Raw genomic sequence first — 21,160 nt, forward strand, 5'->3', positions numbered from 1 at the left:
TAGGGTAAAAGCATGTCTAGTCAGCGTTTTTAGAATGGAATGTTGCTACTAATTGGGTTTCTGTCAGGTACTTGTGACCGGATTGACCACTGTTGGAAGCAAGATATTGGACTAGACGGACCGCTGGTCTGACGCGGTACGGCTATTCTTATGTTCTTATGTTATGTTCATGTTTGCCTTTCACTACAGTCGCAGGTCTCAGTTCTAGTAGAGCACCCTCATTTTGCCTTGATAGTTCTTGACCTGCCTGCTTGGGTACAAAGGAGATTTAGGGCCTTACAGATGGTACATTCCTCCTTTGCTCTTCAGGAAGCTGCTCAGTGGTTCTAATAACCATTCTAATCCCAGCAGCAAGATGTCTAAATCACACCTGCTACATCTCCTCACAGGTATGATAATTATTGCTGTTGTTGTCAGGAAGTTCCTGTGTGACTACAGATGTTATTTCTGCCATGATATAACTGTACAGAGATGGGGGTAATTCTAAAAAGAAGCTGTTGACATTTAGGCATCATCCCCCGGATTTTCTATATGGCGTCCAAAATTAGGCGCCAATATTTGGGTACCAATTCAAGGTGTGTGCCCAACTAAATTGGCTCACAATCCAATTAGTGCCAATAATTGGGTCATAATTGGCACTAATTGGCACCAATTTGGAATTCTGTACACCTCTTGCTGCGTGCTATTCTATGACAATCTGCACCCAAATCCCAAAGCACACAACCCCAAAGGGGTGTGTGTGGCCATTGGAGGCACATGAGCAGGTCAGGAGCATTCCTAAAATGCGTGCGCAGTGCTATAGAATACTGGAGATGTCCACCCAAATTGGGTGCTGGGAATTACACTTGGTTTCAGCTGCTATAAGTCCTGGCACCCAAATTTGTGCACCAAAATTGGCACTCCATGCTGTTCTATAATGGGCGCTCATCTTTGAGTGCCCATCATAGAACAGCATTGAGCGCTGACTCTGTTTACTGAATTTAGCCCCACAACCATGGGCAGTATCACCAGAACAGTATCATATGTGCATATGTGTGCACATATGCAGGTAAATGCCAGATATCTGGCTACATGCTTTTCTGTAACAATGCATATATCTTTGATAGCATGTAGTTTAAAATATATATATGTGTGTATGTGTAGTTTGGGCAGAGAATGGGTGGGACGGACAGTTACATGCATAACTTATAGAATACTGTAAGTTATACACATATCTCTCCTATCTAGGTGTGAACATTTATACTAGATCAATGGCTGGTATAAGTGCTTGCTGCAAACATACATGCATGTATATACCCAATTATGCTTCAATTCTATAAAGGAAGGTAGGTGCCTATTTTCTTTGTAAAATAGGGAGGAATTAGGTCTTACTTAATAATTTTTTTCCCATTAGTCCTTCCCATTATTCCAGAACTTGTGGGATTGTTGTGTCCATCAACCAGCAGGTGGAGATAGAGAACTGAAAACTGAGCTGAGACATATCTCTCTTGGTATCCAGTACAGTTCCTCAGTATTTACGTAGACAAGCGGTAAGGAGAAACTCAGAATAAACACAACAAACTTAAACTACTAACCTAACACTAACCAGACGAGCAAACATATGTGGAACTCTCTCATTTCTAGACTTGTATAGAACAAGAGATATGCAGGAAGCACCATGCAAGGTAACATAGTAACATAGTAACATAGTAGATGACGGCAGAAAAAGACCTGCACGGTCCATCCAGTCTGCCCAAGATAAACTCATGTGTATACCTTACCTTGATTTGTACCTGTCTTTCTCAGGGCACAGACTGTATAAGTCTGCCCAGCAGTTTTTCCTGCCTCCCAACCACCTGTCCCGCCTTCCATCACCGGCTGTGGCACAGACCGCATAAATGTCTGCCCTCCCCTATCCTCGCCTCCCAACCACCAACCCCTCTTCCCCCCACCTGCTCTGCCACCCAATTGTAGCTAAGCTTCTGAGGATCCATTCCTTCTGCACAGGATTCCTTTATGCACATCCCATGCATGTTTGAATTCCGTTACTGTTTTCATCGCCACCACCTCCCGCGGGAGGGCATTCCAGCCTAGACTTGGTGAGAGAAGGACGTGTGCTTGAAGGCTCGGTCTCTAGAGAGCAGGAAGGGTGCTGGGCTGGCTCCTTCCCCAGGTGGGCAGAGAGGCCCGGGGAAGAGTTTCCCAGGAAAGGCCCAGGACATGGGGCCTCTGGGCCCTTCAGACCAGAAGGCCCGGAAGGGTTGTGTGCAGCTCAGTCCAGCCTCGGGGAGCAGAGAAAGGAGCCCTGTGGACCGCAGGGCTCAGCGTCTCCGAGATGAAGAGGTAACAGGTACCTCCTCCATGACCCAGCGGTTTCCGGAAAGGGAGCCTGAAGAACATGGAGGGGGGAGGTGGATAGGGAGGGCCTCGGGCCTCCAGACCGTGGAAGGAGAAGAGCCGATGGTGGTACACCAGGAGCTTCAGCCGGGTCCGGGCGTACAGGACTATGATAGTGATTGGTCGGAGGAGGAGGAGGATGAAGACAGGGAGGATGGTGTACGGTCGGTGAGTGAAGGACCGGGGCACTTGGCTGAAGAAGTGGTACAAAGGGTGCGAAAGATTAAAGCCCTGGAGAAAGACATAGAGGAGCAGGGGAAACGGCTGAAGATGGCAAAAGCCATGACTAGGCTGGCCCCGGGAGATAAACAGGACATTTACAAGAAAGAAGAAGCTCGTTTGTTAAAGCAGCTTCAACACAAAGAAAAGACTTTGGTTTCATTAAAGAAGAATACTGATAATCCCTTAAGGGAACTTTACATAAACCAGGAGAGAATGGCACAAGGCACAGCAAAATCTCAGAGTCAGGTTTCCCCAGTATATACAGCAGAACTTTTTCAACAACAACAGTGTGTGAGTGAGGACTTGCCAGCTACAAACACTGGACATACACTGCAATTTATGAAGGGCTTAGCAAGTCAAACAGATTCTGGTGCACTTACTGTGATGGCTGCTTCTGGTAATGAGAGGGGAGGAGGCAGCAGGGAGTCCATAGTATCTCTGGAGCCTACAAGGACAGAGAAAGAGCTTCAAAAGGCTCCTACACATTTGCAGGCTATGGAAACCAGAGATAGAGACTTTTTCATACAAGAGCTCCAGACAAGTGTTCCTAGTCTTGCAGAAAGAAGGTTTCCTGAAGAAGGCAGGACAGGAGAAGGTAAAAAGGACAGTTTTACTCTGGTTGAAGGTGCATTTGTGGAAGAACTGTTGCCAGCAGAAGAGCTCTGCTTGCAAACACAGGTGCACTCTACAGGTTCCCTGAGTGCAGGAACTGTTGCTAAATTACAAGGAGTAGCTGCAGCTGGGCAAGCAGGCTCTGTGGAATCCTGCCTTCCAGAGCTGGAAAGACAGGAGGTTTCTGCCAATCAGGAGGAAGCAAGGGGAAATTCCTCTCATAACACAGAGACTGGTCTGCGCGGGACCCTTCTGAGCAGAATGCAACATCTGAGCAGAATGCAACAGACAGCCAGCTGGGAGCAGAGGAGCCTGAGCAGCAGGATATTCAGAGGGAGCAGCAGTGCAAGGTTTCTTCTGAACAGATAAGCAGGGATCTCCCCTGTGGACAAAATCTGGAGAACAGTGACAGTCTAGTAAATGGTTTCAGTTTGGACTTGGGGGGGAAGGCTGCTTTGGATGGGGTGGATGAGCAGGGGGGGGGGATTGGTAAGAGAAGAGGGACAGAATGGGTGTACTTTTGAAGCTATGGAGGTGGCAGTCTGTGATCAGAGGAGGGGGGAGGAAGGGAGGGGGTGGGGCCTGGGCAGGCTGCAGAAGATAGAGGGGGTGGGGGCGTGGGGACAACTCAGAAGGGGCAGTTGGAGAAGGGCATGGTTTGGATGGTCGGGACGGTTCCAGGTCAGGGAAGAGCGGGGGTGGGGAGGGAAAGAGGCCGGTATCTTTTGCGGCTGTGGTGAGGGGGGAAGGAGAGCAGGGGAGGGGGAGGTTAGGTTTTGCGGGTAGGGGGGGAGACGGGTTTGGAGGAGGAGGGAGGGGGCAGGGGCAGATCCCCAAACGCCGGAATGTCGTTCAGCTCAAATGGGTGGGGGAGGGGGGTATGCCATCCCGGGATAAGGTTTTGCAGTTGGTACTAGGGCTAGGGTTTATTCCAGAAGATTTATATGCTTGCATCCACCCGGCTAACATTCCGGAATATGATGTTAGTTTTTTGACTCAAAGGGGGATGGAGGTGTTTTGGGAAAAGTACGAAGAAGTTCGAGGGAGGGGAGAATGGAGAAATTATAGGGTGATTCCGATAAGCAGACCTGATCTGGTGCAGGTGACCCTTTTAGTCCGGAATGAATCCATCTCAGCAGCGGACCTGGCCTTCTGGGTTCAGCGGTATGCTGAATTGAGAACTCCACTAACCAAGCTCCCGGATCCAAGTAGAGTATGGGTAGGGGGGTGGGGGGCTTTAGTTAGGCTTAAACAGGTGGGTCAGGTGGTCCAGCATATTCCCTCGGCAGCTTTTATCGGGAGAGATAGGATCCTGTGCTTCTATAAAGGACAGCCAAGACAATGTTTTAGGTGTGGGTCTTTCCGCCACTTTAGCATGTCCTGCCCGGTACAGCAGTGTGCAAAGTGTGGGTCTAAGGATCATCTTTCGGAAGAATGTTCCTTTATCCGGTGCAATCTTTGTGGGATCTGGGGCATGCTTTTCGGAACTGCCCGAGGGCTTTTCATAATGAGGGGGAAGAGGGTGGGGAACGGGGGAGTTTGGTCCAGGAGGGGGGGTGGGGGGAGGGCGGTTTCAGGGTCAGGGCCCGGAGGTACAGGGAGTAGGGAAGCGGCAGAAGGGGAGGAGGGAGGAAGAGGTTTCAGGGGTACGGGAGGAGGAGGAACAGGTGAGGGAACGGGGGGAGGGAGAAGGGGGTTGGGTTCAAGTTCGTAAGAAACAAAGGGGGGCTGAGGGGAAGGGTAGGGAGGAGTTGGGTGGCTCGGGATTTGGATCACAGGAGTGTAGGCTGGAGAACCGTTTTCAGATTCTGGAAGAGGAAGGTAGGGAGGAGGAGATCGAGGACAGTGGGGGAGGGGAGGGAGAGGGAGTCCTGGGGGGGGATGAAGGGAAGAGGAAATTTGAGGTGGAACAGGGAGAGGGTGGTAGGTGTAAGAAGAAGGGGGGGAAGGTCCGGATGGTAGGGGTTGGGAACGAAGGAGGAGGGGGGGGGTTGGAAGTAGAGGGAGTGGAGGAGAAGGGGGCAGGAGAAGGAGAAGGGATTAAGAGGCGGTCTGATAGGATCAGATCTAGACAGGAACAGGGTAAAAGGGGTGATGGGAATGAGGTAAGGGGGGTGGGGGGGGCGGGGGAGCAGCTCAGAGTTAGGGAGCAAGTAGGGGAGGGGGGGTGGGGGCCTTCTTTTGTGAGAGGGGAGATGGTGGTTTGGATGACTCTAAGAAGAAGAAGGGGAGGAAGAAAGGAGGAGGGGAGGGGGAAGGGAAGGATAAGGGTTTTAAACTTGGTGTTCGGGATTGGGCAGAGGAAGGAAGGGATTCTGCAGAAGGGGTGCAGGGCGTTGGTAGTGGGGTGCTGCAGAGGGCAGATATGCAGGAAGGAGGTGAGCAGAGGATACCTTCTACTCAGTGATGGTAATGGCAGGAATTGTTTTTTTGTTTGCCACATTGAATGTGGCGAGTGTGGCTTCCCAGAGGGCGCAATGTTTGGCCTTTGATGGCCTCTCTAAGATACAGGCAGACTGTATTCTGCTTCAGGAAACACGGCTACAAACGCTAGAAGCGATTAGGCGGGCACAACGGGCCTGGAGATGGGGACCTTCGGTTTGGGGTTTGGCAGGAGAAAGGTATGGGGGGGTAGGGATCTTATTTAAAACACATAATGTAGATATTCAAAAAGTGATAGAGTTAGGTATAGGGAGGTGTTTGGTGTTAGATGTGTTGTGGCACGGGGTGGCGTTGCGGATTATTAATATTTACGGGCCTCAAAGTAAGAAGGAACGTTCCTCGTTGTTGGGAAAGTTAAACCTTATCTCTATACAGCACGTCAGGTGGTTTGGGGGGGGGATTTTAATACTATTTTAAGGAGGCAGGATAGTGGGGGGAGGACAGCGCAGGTGAGGTATGATGGGGTACGTTTGGCCGGGATAATGAAAGGGGCAGGGCTGGTTGATGTGCACATAGAACATTCCCCTGAGGTACAGGGTTTCACATTTTCACGGGGTCAGTGTAAGAGTAGGATAGATAGATTTTTGGTTCGGGAAGGGGCATGCGGGCAGGGCCCCAGATTAGTGGACGTAGACTTCTCGGACCATAAGCTGGTGTTAATTGAGGTAGGAGGTTGGGCGGGGCATAGGCCAGGAAGGGGTTTATGGCGGCTCAACCTTAAATGGGTAGCAGATATGAGAATGCAGGAGGAGTATCGGGCCTTCTTGGAAGATCAGCTCTCCATCCAGGGTATTTTTCCCTCTATTGGAGAATGGTGGGAGGTAGTCAAAAAGCGCACGAGGAGATTTTTTACCCAACAGGCAAGAAGGGAAGGACGGGAAAGGACGAGGTTAGGAACGGCACTTAAGAAACGCAGGGATTATTTACTCTCCACAGGGGGTAGGCGGGAGGATATCCTGGAACTGCAAGCGCAGTTAGAGAAGGTCCAATACGATAGATATGCCTCCTTGCTTTATGAACGTGATTTCGGGAAATTGATTAGTCCTGATCCGTTTGTCTGTTGTAAGGAGCGGAGGGAGCGTAGGGTGGTGGGAGGGTTAAGGGACGCAAGGGGGGTAGTGCAGGTTTCGAAGGAGGAGATTTTGAAGGTAGTAGGAGAACATTTTGCACGTTTTTTTTCGGGAGGACACTTGGATCAGGAGGTGATGGGACACTATATTGACGGGACACCAGGGGTGGGAAAGGGAGGGCCCCATCTCCAGGCCCTGTCGCGTCCCTGGACACTGGGGGAAGTGGAGGAGGCCATCGGGGCCTTACGGAAAAGAACGGCTCCAGGGCCAGATGGCCTGACGGCTGAATATTACCAAACTTTTAAGGTCCATCTGGCTCCAATTCTGTTGCAGGTCTGGGAAGCCGCACGACAGCAGGGGATTCTGCCCCAATCTCTGACAGAGGCAGCATTAGTTTTGCTTAGTAAAGGGAAAGATCCTGGGTCCCTGTTGAACTGGCGTCCTATCGCCTTGTTGAATGGGGACAGGAAAATTTTTGCACACATGCTCTTAAAAAGGATGAAGTCAGTGGTCCAGGAAGTGGTGGCAGTCTCACAGCAGTGTGGGGTTAAGGGGAGGGGGGTCTTGGAGGCGGCTGCATGGGTTAGGGAGGGTCTAGAGCACAGCCGGGGGGAGGGGAACGGGAGGTTGGTGGTGGCTTTAGACCAAGATAAAGCTTTTGATAGGGTTCAGTGGTTTTTTCTTTGGAGGTTGTTAGAGAATTATGGATTTCCAAGGGATTGGGTGGCACAGTTACAGTTACTTTACACTGGGGCCAGTTGTTTTCCTCTGGTAAATGGTTGGAAAGGGAAGAGTTTTGGGGTCACAGCAGGGGTTCGGCAAGGGTGTCCCCTCAGTCCTCTGTTATACACCTTCGCAATAGATCCCTTTGTTAGGCGTTTAGAGCAGGGAGGGAGGGAGGGATTTCGGGGGGTGGAGGTGAGTACAGGGTGTCATTTGAGGGTGGTAGCTTACGCAGATGACATCACAGTGTGGGTGGCGGATCCAAGGGAGGGGGAGAAGTTGCAGGAGTTGATTTCCAGTTACTCACGGGCCTCGGGGTCACTGATTAATTTCCAGAAAAGTCAGAGTTTATGGGTGGGTCCACCAGGGCTGGCATTTACTTTGGGAGGGGGGTTTCCGGCCGCAATTGCCAGAATGAGAGTGTTAGGGGTTTATTTTGATCAAGGAGATTATGCATCTTTTAACTGGCAGCGGTGCATCCAGGCAGCTACAGTCAAGGTTGACAGATGGAAAGGCTGGAGGATGACAATGTCTGACCGGGTTCAGCTGATTAAGAGGCACCTGGTGCCCATGTTCCTGTTTCTCAGTTATATTTGTTTGGTGCCAGCACACTGTTATACCCTGTATAGTGTGTTTTTCCAACTACTGTGGGGGAATCGGCTGAACCCGGTTAAACGGAACATTACATACTTACCCCGGAAGGATGGCGGGGTGGGAATGGTGAACCCAGTGTTATTTTTCAGTTCCCTGTTCCTCCAGTTTAATTTGGGACGGGCAGTGGATAGGGACCCGCCAGGGTGGGCACAAAGTGTCTTGTTATGGTGGGAAAGATTTTGGATTCCATGGCGGATGGGGGGAAGGGTGGCGGCTTTAAAGAAGGGGGCACCCATGCAGGTAGGGTACTATTGGATGTTGGTTCGGTTGGTAAGAGTCTGGGGGATCACGGTGGAGGAAATTAAGGCAGGGAGTAGGGAGGTATGGGTGGAAAGGGTGCGGGCCCAGGCCTTTTCAGCACCCCTGACACTCCGAGATGCACCTGGGTCGGTGCTGCGGCAGGGCTTGCTATTGGTGACATCGAGGCGGATTCCACCTAAGTACAGGGACATTGCTTGGCTGTCCTTTCATGGGAAATTGTATGTGAGAGGAAATCTCAACTATAGGACTCTGCAGGATCGGGATTGTCCAAGGGGAGAATGTGTGGGTACGGAGGAAACAATGGACCATTTTTTGCGGGATTGCCCCTTTTCAAGGACCGTGGGGGATAGAGTGGCATCGCTTTTGCACATTTCTAGCTTCCGGTTGTACTCATATGCTGATTGGGTCTATGGGCGGCAGCAGCGAAGTGGGGGTTTGGATCCGGTGACGGAGTTTTTCATTTCGGTAATACTCAGGTTTTACCTTTGGATGGCTCGGTGTGGGGTGTCCCTGCACCAGGACTATAGGTCGGCTGAACAGGTTAGTTGGGACATAATTAGGGGAGTTCAAGAGGTGGCTAAATGGGAACGGGTGACGGAAGGGTTACAGAAGGCAAATGTGTGGTGGAAACATGTTCATTTGAAACCTCCATAGGGGAGGTTTGGTATAGGGTGGGGGTTTTTAGGGGGGTTTAGTTGGCTTTGTATAGGTGTTTAGGGTCTAGGAGATATGTGGGAGTTTTTTATTGCTTGTACATACTTTTGTTGAAGTATTGTTTTGCGTTTCTTTTAATAAAAGAGTTCTCCAAGCATCCACCACCCTCTCCGTGAAAAAATACTTCCTGACATCTTTTCTGAGTCTGCCCCCCTTCAATCTCATTTCATGTCCTCTCGTTCTACCGCCTTTCAAATATTTGAACGTCTGTATCATAACACCCCTGTTCCTCCTTTCCTCCAGGGTATACATGTTCAGGTCAGCAAGTCTCTCTTCATACGTTTTGGAACGCAAATCCCATACCATCCTCATAGCTTTTCTTTGCACCGCTTCCATTTTTTTGACATCCTTCGCAAGGTACGGCCTCCAAAACTGAACACAGTACTCCAGGTGGGGCCTCACCAACGTCTTATACAGGGGCATTAAAACCTCCCTTCTTCTGCTGGTCACACCTCTCCCTATACAGCCTAGCAATCTTCTAGCTACGGCCACCGCCTTGTCACACTGTTTCGTCGCCTTCAGGTCCTCGGATACTATCAATAACAGTAATTATTTGTCCCATCACTTTGCACCGACTAAACATCTCAGAAACTTTGGGCGCAGGGGTGGACTGAGAGTACTCTGGGCCCCCGGGCACTGAGACTACTCTTGGCCCCCTGCCATGCTGCTGCCACCCTCCCCCACCATGCTGCCCCACTCCCTGCCATACTTCTGCCAGCCCCCTGTCATGCTGCTGCTGCCCCCGCCACTAATGCCCCCACCCCGCCAGGCTGCCTCCCTCCCACCATGTTGCTACTGTCACCCCCCCCCCCCTCCCACACACACCTTGAAGGGCCCTCCCTGGTGGTCTAGTGGCTGTGGATTCTTCAGGGGCAGGAAATAAATCCCCTCTTTCCTACCCACTCACTGTCTCTACTCTGCCCATCGTGGTGCCACGTTTACAAAATGGCTGCCGAGACTTCCCATGGTAGTCTTGCCTCTCGCGAGACTACCACAGGCATCTTGGCCACCATTCTGTAAACACAGCAGTGCAATCAGGGAGAATAGCGGCAGCGGCTACTAGACCACCAGGGCTGGGCGACCCTCTGGAATAGTGGGAAGGACTAATGGAAAGAAAATTATCAGGTAAGATCTAATTTCTCCTTCCATTACGTAGCTTCCCACTATTCTAGAACCTGTGGGATGTTCAAAAGCAGTCCCTAGAGTGAGTGGGAACCTGGCACTGCTGCCCAGAAGACCACAGCCTCAAAACTGGCTTCTGAGCATACCACAATGTCCACCCTGTAGTGCTTGGCAAAGGTATACAGCATCAGCTACATTGCCACCTTGTAAATATCCGTCGGAGACAGTAAGGTAGTCTCCACCCAGGATTTCATTGTATGCCATGTAGAATGAGCCCACAAGGCCTGAGGAGCCTGTTTCCCTGCAAGCAAATAAGCTGACGCGATAGCCTCCTTCAGCCAAGCATCTGTTCACCAAAATGCACAGTCAGTCTGATTTGCAAAACTCATTCGTGACTTCCATATATATAATGAGGACTCCATGCACATCAAGAAGCTTCAAAGAAGAATACTGAGACTCTTCGTCCTCTCTGCGAAATGATGGAAGCTTCACAGATTGGTTGAGATGAAATGCTGATACCACTTTTGGAAGAAACTGTGCACAGGGAGACCCTGCTTCTGAAAAGCAAAGAAAGAGACCCCAACAAGAGAGAGCCTGAAACTCCGAAACCCTACACGCCAATGCAACAGCCACCATGAATGCTGTCTTTAGTGTAAGATCTTTCAAGGAGACCTTCTGGAGTGGCTCAAAAGGAGACTTCTGAAGAGCATGAAGGACTAAATTAAGCTTCCGCTCTGTACAAAAGTGAGGCTGCAAGTGGCCTGCTCCCCACAAGAATCAAATGATGTCCAGGTAAGCCACAAGAGAAGTCTTCTGTAGTCGGCCCCAAAAACAGGCCAAAGCTGTAACCTGAACTTTTAGAGAACCCAACATCAATACTTTCTGGAGACCTGCTTAGAGAAATGCTAGGATGTATATGATCTGAGAAGAAGGGAGATATTCCACGATCAGAACTCCAGCTCTCGAACATCCTTCACACCCTTGCATGTGCCATGGATGTAAAGTGTTTCCAAGCCTGAAGCAAGGTAGTAATGACCAGATCCAAATAATCTTTTCATCTCAACTGAACCCTTTCAATGGCCAAGCCATAAGATCAAAGGGGCACAGATCCTCCATGAGCACTGGACTTTGCTTCAGCAAGCCGTGTACCTGTGGGTACTTGGAAGACGGAGAGGACCCACATCCAGCAGTTGAATCTGGTCTGTGTACCACAGTCTGCAGCCAATTTGGCTATAAGAATTATTCAACCCCAGTGCAATGCGATCCTTTTCAACAAGCAGCCTAACATGGGCCAAGGAGGGAAGACATACAGTAGATATGTCTCCTGCCAGGGCAGCAGTAGGGCATCGATGGTTCCCATTCTCCCAGGTCCAAGGAGTGCCTGTAGAGAAAGTCTGCCTGCACATTCAAGAACCCCAAGATGTGAGCTCCCAACAAGCAGAAAAGATTTTTCTCTGACCAACTCATGAGGGAGGCTGGCTCCACTGCCATCGGACAACTGCAGGTTCCACTTTGCTTGTTGATATAAGCTACCGCCTTCACATTGTTGGAAAAATACTTGGACTGGAACCCTCACCAGAAAAGGAGAAAGGTTGTGTAAGGCACTCCATACTGCCCTGAGCTCCAAGCAATTTATAGATCACTAAGACTCCAGTTCTAATCAGGTACCCTGTACCAAATGGAACTTGTAACAAGCTCCCCAACCTGACTTGCTGGCGTCCATTGTCACCAACTCCCATCAGAAACAGAGCTCTGATAGTCAAATTCCTGGGTGACAACCACCACTGCATACTCCTTCTGGCAACCAGCATCCAAGGAAGATGAAGGTCATACTTCCCGGAGTCCAGCAGCTGAGAAGAAATTCCTGGAATGGTCACATATGAGCCCTTGCCCATGGCACCACTTCCATTGCCGCCATCATTGACCCCAGGACCTGGGCATAGTCTCAGACCCTGGGCCTGCCTTGACTGAGAATAAGATGAATCTGTTGAACCAGCTTCAACCACCTGTGCTCCCTGAAGAAGATCCTCCCCTGTGCTGTGTTGAATAGACTGCCCAGATACTACAGCATTTGTGATGGACTTAATCTGCTCTTCTTGAAATTTATCACCTAACCCAATGACTGCAGAAGATGGACAACTTTGTTCATCACTGCCATGCTGTACAAATAAGATGACGCACGAATGAGCCAGTCTTTGAAATACAGGTGAACTCTGATTCCTTGGTGCCGAAGGAAGGACACCACTACCACCACCACCATAACCTTGGTAAACATGTTTTGTGCCATGGCGAGACCGAAGGACAAAGCCTTGAACTGGAAGTGACGGCCCAGCACCACAAAACGTAGAAACCTCTGATGTGGCGGCCATATGGGTATATGGAAGTATACCTCCTTGAGATTGAGAGCAGTGAGAAATTCTTCCACTTGAACCAAAGCTATGACTGCTCTTAGTGTCTCCATGGAAAAGCAGAAGACTTGGAGGCAGCGGTTTAGAACTTTGAGATCTAAGCCCAGATGAAAGGTGCCTTTCTTCTTTGGGACAATGAAGTAGATGGAGTATGTGCCTTGTTCCTCTTTGGCCTGGGGAACTGGAACAATGGCCCGGAGCACCAGCAAGGAACCTATGATGGCCTTAACCTTGACCGCCTTGGTTCCCTGTTGACAAGGAGACTGCAAGAAGAAAGGAGTGACCAGGTAGGAGAACTCCAGCTTGTAACCTTCTGTAAGAATATCCAGAACTCACTGGTCTGACGTGATTTTGGCCCACTCCTTCCAAAACTTCTGAAGACATCCTCCCACCGGAGGAAGAGAAGAGTGGACCAATCTCACATTGTTGCAAAGTTCTGGAGGCATTGGGCACTCTTAGCTGACTGAGAGGAGGACTTGCTATCCACTCATAAGGAAGATTGGCATGCCTGAAAGCGGAACTTCTGACCACAATGCTGACGCCCAGGCTGGTACCATGTGCTGTCTTGAAATCAAGATTTAGAGCCCCATGAAGATGGCCAGCCAGAGGCTTTTGGCTTGTCCTCCAGCAACCGCTGTGGCTTAGTTTCCCCCAGTTCTTTCACCAAGTTACTGAGATTGTCTCCAAATAGCCACTTTGATGCTGCATCCACTGTCCAATGCCACAACCAGAATTGCTGATATGCCATGACTGCCAAATACATACTGCAGGCCGCAACCCATAACGTGTCATAAATAGCATCCGCCAACTAGATGGACCCTGATTCCAGCTGGGCATTATGGGTTCATTTTGTGTTGCTAACTACTGATGCCACTTCAGGCATACTCTTTCCATGAAGGAGCTGCACACTGTTGCTTGAAGGCCCAAAGAGGTCACTTCAAAGGCTTGTTTCAGTGAGCCTTCTAGCTTCCTATCCTGTAGGTCTTTTAGGGCAATGCCCCCTTCCACCAGCAAGTGGTCTTCTTAGTCAACGCCATAACCGGGTAGTCCATCATGGGAAGTTTCAATTTATTTTTCTCCTCTGGAACAATGGTTAGAGGTAAGCCATGGCTCTTCCCACTCTCGGCCCCAGATGCAGTGAGACCCATTTGGCTATAATCAGGTCCTGAATGTCTGGATGCATTGGGAAGGCTTTAGAAGGACCTCTAAGTCCCCTCATGATCGACAAAGATGGAACTCCTTATACCAAAGCAGAAGGTTCCTCAATGGAAAGCACTGCCAGTGCCTCAGAAATAAGAGTTCCTCTTTATGAAACAACCTTAGTACTTTTGGATCATCCCCCTCCTCAGTAGGGAGCTCTCCCTCCTCTAACAACTCCTTCAACGATGACTCCTCTGAATAGACCAAAGCCACATCAAATAAGGAGGAAGAAGCAGAGAAAGCCTCATCTGTCCACACCTGGAGGTCTAAACAAGATCTCTTAGGAGCTGTAGGGGCAGCGGGCCTAAAAACTGAAGCACCATGCAGCAATTCTGACTGTCCCTGCTTCAGTAAATAGGCCTGGTGTAAGAGCAATCTAAATTTCTGAGAAAACAAAGATATCGATGCAGCTGAAGCTCTGTTGGGTCGTGAGGTTGTAAAATGGCGGCTGTGTTTCGCACATGATCAGAAAGAGGTTGCTCCTCACTGCCAGTCAGCCCCAACAACATGGCACCTGTTCCCACGCTCTCCCGCATCAAACTGCGCAAAAGACCCTGCCATATTCGGATACTGCATAAAATCCAAAGATGTGCTGTCTCCAAATGTTTCCCCTGTGTCATGCATAATTCTTGGCTTGCACATACTGCAACACCCTAATGCCAGCTGGTGGGTCCCACAATGGGAACACCACTTAACTGCGGGAGTCGCCATTCACTCCAACTGTCACAAACACAGCACAACGTGTCCCAAGTGGTGAGTCAGGATCTCTCCCCTACACCAAGTAAAACTTGCAGCCCTCCAAGCGGTTCTAAGTCAAACTTTAGTTGGACATACCACTGCTGGCTCCAACCCCCCCCCCCCCCCCCCCCCCCAAGCTCACAGTCTCCACAAGTCTTACCAGAGATCAGAAAGGCTCAGGACTGATACTCTGTCCCATGCGCTCTAGCAAATCTCTTTCCTTCTCCTTTTTTTTTAATGTAGTTGTGCTGGAAAAGGAGAGATCCATAGGAAACAGGGGAGTGGTGAAGGGAGGGAAGAAATATATTTGCGGTACACCAGAGACAGGGATCTGAAGACCTCCAGATATGACTCTGTAAACTCAAGCCACCCACAAAGGTCAACTGGGGACCAGTTGACCAACTGGACCAGGAGTAACACACTCAGAACCAGAGGCTGAAAATTGTAACCACCTACCTGCTGGAGATAAAAAGTACTGAGGAGCTGGACTGTATGCCAAGAGAGATATGTCTCAATTCAGTTTTCAGTTCTCTATATCCACCTGCTGATTGATGGACACAACTATCCTACAGGTTCTGGAATAGTGGGAATCTATGTAATGGAAGCTCCAATTATGTTTTCGTTTATTATGGCACTTAATATACTGCCTTTCAGAATGGGAATCAAAGTGGTGCACAATTAAAGCCATAGAAAAATGAAGTCATGAAAGGAACTTCAATGAACAAAAGACAAAGAGAGCAACAGGAAAAAAATAGAAACTGGGAGAGGAGGGAGACTGAAGAGGAACTAGAATAAAGAGCGTGCTAATACCCAGAGCCACCTCCTGCTCACAAACCCTCTGGGAAGACCTGGAAGAACAGAAAAGATTTGAGGAGGCTTCTGAAAATGGGTTAGGACACATCGACCCTCAGGTCAGATGGTAGGGCATTCCAAACAGAAGGAGCGAGATAGAAAAAGGCAGAGTGACGCATAGATTGGAGACTAGAACAGGCAACAGGCAGAATGGTCAGACTGCGGTCAAATGCAGAGCAAAGCACATGAGACGGACAATAGGGAATAATGATGGAGGCTAAATAGACAGGTGTACCGAAATGCAGAACTTTAACAGTTATGGTGGATACGGAACAGTATTGGGAGCCAATGATGGTAGTTCAAGAATGGGGTGTCGTGATCATAATGGTGCACACAGGACAGGATACATACCACAGTGATCTGAATAGTTTGAAGCTTTTTGAAGGCAAGAGCTGGCAAATCTGCTTAAATAATATTACAATAGTCCATTTTCGAGGTAACTAAGGCATAAATGAGAGTGGCACAGGATACATCATCTAAGTTTGAGCGAAGGGACTGGATCAAACACAATGAAAAGAAACAGGATCTAGTGACAGCTGAAATGTGATTTGTAAATGTCAGTTGGGTGTTCAAATGGACCCCCAAACATTTCAACATGCTTACAAGACAGCTGGGATGTCCATGAAGGATAGGGATAGCAGCAGGGGAGAAGGGCCGGCCTGTCAGCCAAAGCCCGACTGTTCAGAATAAGGCACTCCTTTATAGAATTGCCCCCATGTCCATAACATTTTGGATGTCTGATGGCTTTTGCTGCCAGGATATGCAGTAAAAGCAGTTGATTGATTTAAGATGTACTTCACAACGTACTTATGTAATTAGTTAGGGGTCACACACAGGAACTGTAGAGCACTGGCAAACTCTCTGCAGTGCTAGATTGAAGGTTCTGTAGGGACAAGCTGGCCAATATTTAAAACCATTTAACCAGCCAGGAATGGCTTCTAGTAGGTTAGATGGCACATAGCTGGCTATCAGGCTTATTTTCGAAAGAGAAGGACGCCCATCTTTCAACACAAATCGGAAGATGGGAGTCCTCCCAGGGTCGCCCAAATCGGAATAATTGAAAGCAGATTGTGGCCATCCCCAACTGCTTTCCATCGCGGGGACGACCAAAGTTCCCAGGGGCATGTTGGAACCGTAGCGAAGGCGGGACTGGGGCATGCTTAACAAATGGGCGTCCTCGGCCAATAATGGAAAAAAGAAGGGCATCTCTGACGAACACTTGGCCGACTACTTGGTCCATTTTTTCTTGCAACCAAGCCTCAAAAATGTGCCCAAACTGACCAGATGACCACCGGAGGGAATCAGGAATGACCTCCCCTTACTCCCCCAGTGGTCACTAACCCCCTCCCACCCTAAAAAAAACTTTAAAAATATTTTTTGCCAGCCTCAAATGTCATACCCAGCTCCCTGACAGCAGTATGCAGGTCCCTGGAGCAGTTCTAGTGGGTACTGCAGTGCACTTCAGGCAGGCGGACCCAGGCCCATCCCCCCTCCCCCACCTGTTACACTTGTGGTGGTAAATGTGAGCCCTTCAAAACCCACCACAAACCCACTGTACCCACATCTAGGTGCCCCTGTTCACCCCTTAGGGCTATGGTAGTGGTGTACAGTTGTGGGGAGTGGGTTTTGGGGGGGTTGGGGGGGGGGGTGCTCAGCACACAAGGTAAGGGAGCTATACACCTGGGAGCAATTTATGAAGTCCACTGCATTGCCCTCTAGGGTGCCAAGTATGTGTCCTGGCATGTAAGAGGGACCAGTGCACTATGAATGCTGGCTCCTCCCACGACCAAATGGCTTGGATTTGGTCTTATTTGATGTGTCCTTGGTTTCCATTATCGCCGAAAACCGGGGACGACCATCTCTAAGGACGACCATCTCTAAGGTCGACCTAAATGTTGAGATTTGGGCGTCCCCAACCGTATTATCGAAATGAAAGATGGACGCCCATCTTGTTTCGATAATACGGGTTTCCCCGCCCCTTCGTGGGACGTCCTGCAAGGACGCCCTCAGGAAAACTTGAGCACCCTGTTCAATTATGCCCCTCAATATGTGCCAATATTCAACAGGAGATAGCCAGCTATGCGCCTGAATATTGCCAGCAACCAACTATCTGCTGATATTCAGCATATTACCGGCTAAGTTTGGCAGCCAAATTAGACCACCGAAATAGCAGGCCTATCTTTGGCTGGATTAAACAACTGGTCAGCACTGAATATTGGCTTGGCCAGTTAAATTTAAACTGGTCAAAAAATACCTGGATATTCAATGCCAGTCACCGAAAATGGCCCAGCATTGACTATCAGGGCTGACCACCGACCAATGTGAGGCAGACTAGCTATCTGCTGCAGTCTGAATATCGGGCCCAATGTCTTCAAATGGGTTAGTGATTCTCAGTTTTCATAAAATCTAGATGAGGAATATAATGAATTTCCATGGCCACCAAGAGACACACAGCTGGGCCTGGGGCAGAACCGGACTGCCGTGTCCCCGCCCTCCCACTCATGTCGCCGTCCCCACCCCACTAAGGCCCCCACCCAACTCACGCTGCCACCCCTACCCGCTGTACAAGCTGGCATGTTTGAAAATATAAGCGGGATCAAATAAAAATTCTACCGAGCAATAAAGAACCACAGCGTGGATGCAGCAGCTCATAGGTTTGTTCACTTTGTTGGGGGTTGACTGCTGCATGAGGAAGATGAAAGAGAGACTAACCTAATTGGCTTCAACTTTTTGATGTCATCCCGTCTCCTATTTTCATTCAACCTCCTTGGTTTCTCCTGTTTATGCCGGGTGTCGGGACCCAGATGATTGCATTAACGTGATATCACATTAAAGCAGTTGTCCAGGTCCTGGGTGGTACACAGGAGCAGAAGAAATAGGCAGCTGGCACCAGGTCCGGGTCCCCCATTGGAGGTTGGGCCCGGGGAAGTCCCCCCCCCCCCGACAGCCAGGGCCGCCGAGAAGGGGGGGACAGGGGGGACAAAATTCCCCTGGCCCGGGCCTCCATGGGAGGGCCCGGCGCCGCTGCCGCAGTCTGGCCCGCCCACCCTCCATCGCTCCCTGGCATTGAACTTAAGCGCCTCACCTTCGAAAGCGCAGCAACAAGCAGTGGCAGACCACTCCTTCCTTCCATGTCCCGCCCTCGCCTGATGTAACTTCCGCAAGGGTGGGACACGGAAGGAAGGAGTGGTCTGCCGCTGCTTGTTGCTGCGCTTTCGAAGGTGAGGCGCTTAAGGTCAGTGCAGAGGGCCCGGGGGTGGAGAGAGGGCCCGGTGGCGGGTGAGCCCGGTGACCTTGGGGGGGGGGGGGGCCGGGGGCGGCCTTGTCCCGGGCCTGGCCCAGTCTCTCGGTGGCCCTGCCGACGGCTCTGTGAACTTCTATTGCTGTAACTGAATAATCTCATTCATTCTTCTATTTATATATATATATTTCAGAATTAATAGAAATATAAGCTTAATAAGTAGTTTTTCTGATGCTATTTAAATGTGACAACCAATTTATTTCTTAGATTACTTTTTTCAGTGTGTAGCCACGTTTCTCCTGTAGCATTATAAATGTGAACCCTTCCTCTCCTAAAGGCAAGACTGGGGTGTGGGGAGGGTTTGGACAGGAACAGTGAGAGAAGCATCACAGTCCTATAGCTTAATAGGCTGGCCAAGGAAAATAAAATGCTTTTAAATCAAATACATGAAAAAACAACAGCTGAGAAATATATTACATTAAATGTCATCTATGGCTGAAGAGAGTTATTTCAACAGCTTATCTGTGTGTGTGTATCCAGGAGATACTGGGGGAGGGGGGGGGGTTAAGTCTGATTTTTGGGCCTGCAATGGTAATAATATTGTTTTCTAACTTTTGACAAACTTCACTACAAAGAAGGAAAACAAACTTACACTTGTGTTTATTGTCGACTGCATTTTCATTTGTAGAAACTTGAAAAGAAACAGAAATATATATTAAGCCTTAACTTTAACCATCAACGTTTAACAATGATAGCATTTTAAATTCATGCAAAATCTACACTTCTCATCACGGAAAATACCATGGGTCAAAATTGCAAGGTGGCAAAAAATTAAGCAGGAGAGAAGATACAAACCATGGTTGCCGGAGTCAACAGAAAAAAATAACTGGACTGAAAGCAGAGGTTGAAAACTTGCCAAATTTTCAACTATTTGTTACCAGAACATTCCCTACATTTTTCAAAAATATTCATATCAGGCAGGCAGCGTAGGGTCCAGATCCCTTCCTTCAGAGCAGGGTCACTCAGGACTGGCCATGATCATGCTGAGGAAGTGATATGTTCTGGACTGGGGATGGAGGGAAGATGGTTACTGGCTACCAATTAGTAAAAAGTGTGTGCAGTGGAGAGGACATCTGCACAGCCTTTGGACTGGAACTGGTTACGTAGTACCACCCGGGCAAGCTGCCTGCAGTGGATATTGCAATTCCATTTACGCAGGATGCAAAGTGCAAACAATTAAGAAACTCCAGACTGCCCAGGACACTGCAGCCAGACTCATATTCGGAAAGACGAAATATGAAAGCGCTAAACCCCTTAGAGAAAAATTACATTAAAAGATCGAATTGCATTCAAAACCTGCGCCAGGACTCACAAAATTATTCATGGAGAGGCCCCATCATACATGTCAGACCTAATGGACTTACCAGCATGAAATACCAAAAGTTCATCACGTACTTTCCTAAACCTCCACTACCCCAATTGCAGAGGACTTAAATACAAATCAATACATGCATCTAGCTTCGCCTACCTCTGTACACAATTCTGGAATAAACTACTGGATACTATAAAAACAACCCATGACTTGACAACCTTCCGGAAGTTACTGAAGATGCACCTGTTCAAAGAGTCTTACAAAAAGTATCCTTCTTAATGACTTTATTCCTAATCTACATCAGAACCAAGCAATACTGATCCCTTCCAGTTTGATTATTTTATCATAGTATCATTATTGAACATTATATCTTAACCTGCTCTTACTCATATGTTATGTATTATCACATTATTTACCCTATTTACCTGATATTCTTGAATATTAATTGTAACAATATACTGTACCTCTTACTCTGTTAATGGTGTTGACATTGCAACATAATGTAAGCCACATTGAGCCTGCAAATAGGTGGGAAAATATGGGATACAAATGTAGCAAAATAAAAATAAATAAATGGATGAGAAAGAGAAAAGGGGAAAAAAAGCAACTAAAGTTTTTAAAAAAGCCAACCAAAGTATATTCATAGCTGCATTCATCATTTGTAAGGACAGAATCCCTCACAATGGGGCACCGGCAGGGAAAGAGATGAGAACTGAATATATGGCTTCTTGTTCTCCAAAAGGAAATTTCAATAGGGATTTCTTCACTATGAAGGAGAAAGGGGGATCTGGTAGGGGAAATTATACTCTTGGGGAGCACATGTCAATAGAAACAGAGTACAAAAGCAGTGGAAAGAAGTTATGGCATAAAACCTTAGAAGAAACTTTAACTTTTATGGATTTTGCGAGGCCTCTCTTCTCCAGAGACAAGTTGGGGAGATGCAGGCACACTTGATGGTGAAGTCTCTCAACTGAATCTGATTGCCAGTGCTCTCTTCTCGCTAAAGAAGCCTTTCTTGGTTTCAGTGAGCATGTGCAGGGATTCTCACACTTGGAGCAGCTTTTCCTGTCTCCTCAGTTTTTTTGTCTCCCACTCCTGAGCAGCAGTGGTGTAGCCATGGGTGAGCCCAGGTAGGCTCAAGCCCACCCAGTAG

The 21,160-nt window shown here is 48.7% G+C and overlaps 1 protein-coding gene across 1 annotated transcript in view; it reads right to left on the minus strand.

Moving 5' to 3' along the window:
- Positions 1-21,160, minus strand: part of WDR64 (WD repeat domain 64) — a 205,136-nt gene that overhangs the window by 145,182 nt on the left and 38,794 nt on the right. The window contains 1 exon segment of the mRNA XM_030194685.1: positions 19,288-19,326. Coding sequence (XP_030050545.1) covers positions 19,288-19,326 — 39 coding nt within the window.

The sequence above is a fragment of the Microcaecilia unicolor genome, chromosome 3 (genome assembly GCF_901765095.1).
Source record: "Microcaecilia unicolor chromosome 3, aMicUni1.1, whole genome shotgun sequence".
Taxonomy (NCBI): domain Eukaryota; kingdom Metazoa; phylum Chordata; class Amphibia; order Gymnophiona; family Siphonopidae; genus Microcaecilia; species Microcaecilia unicolor.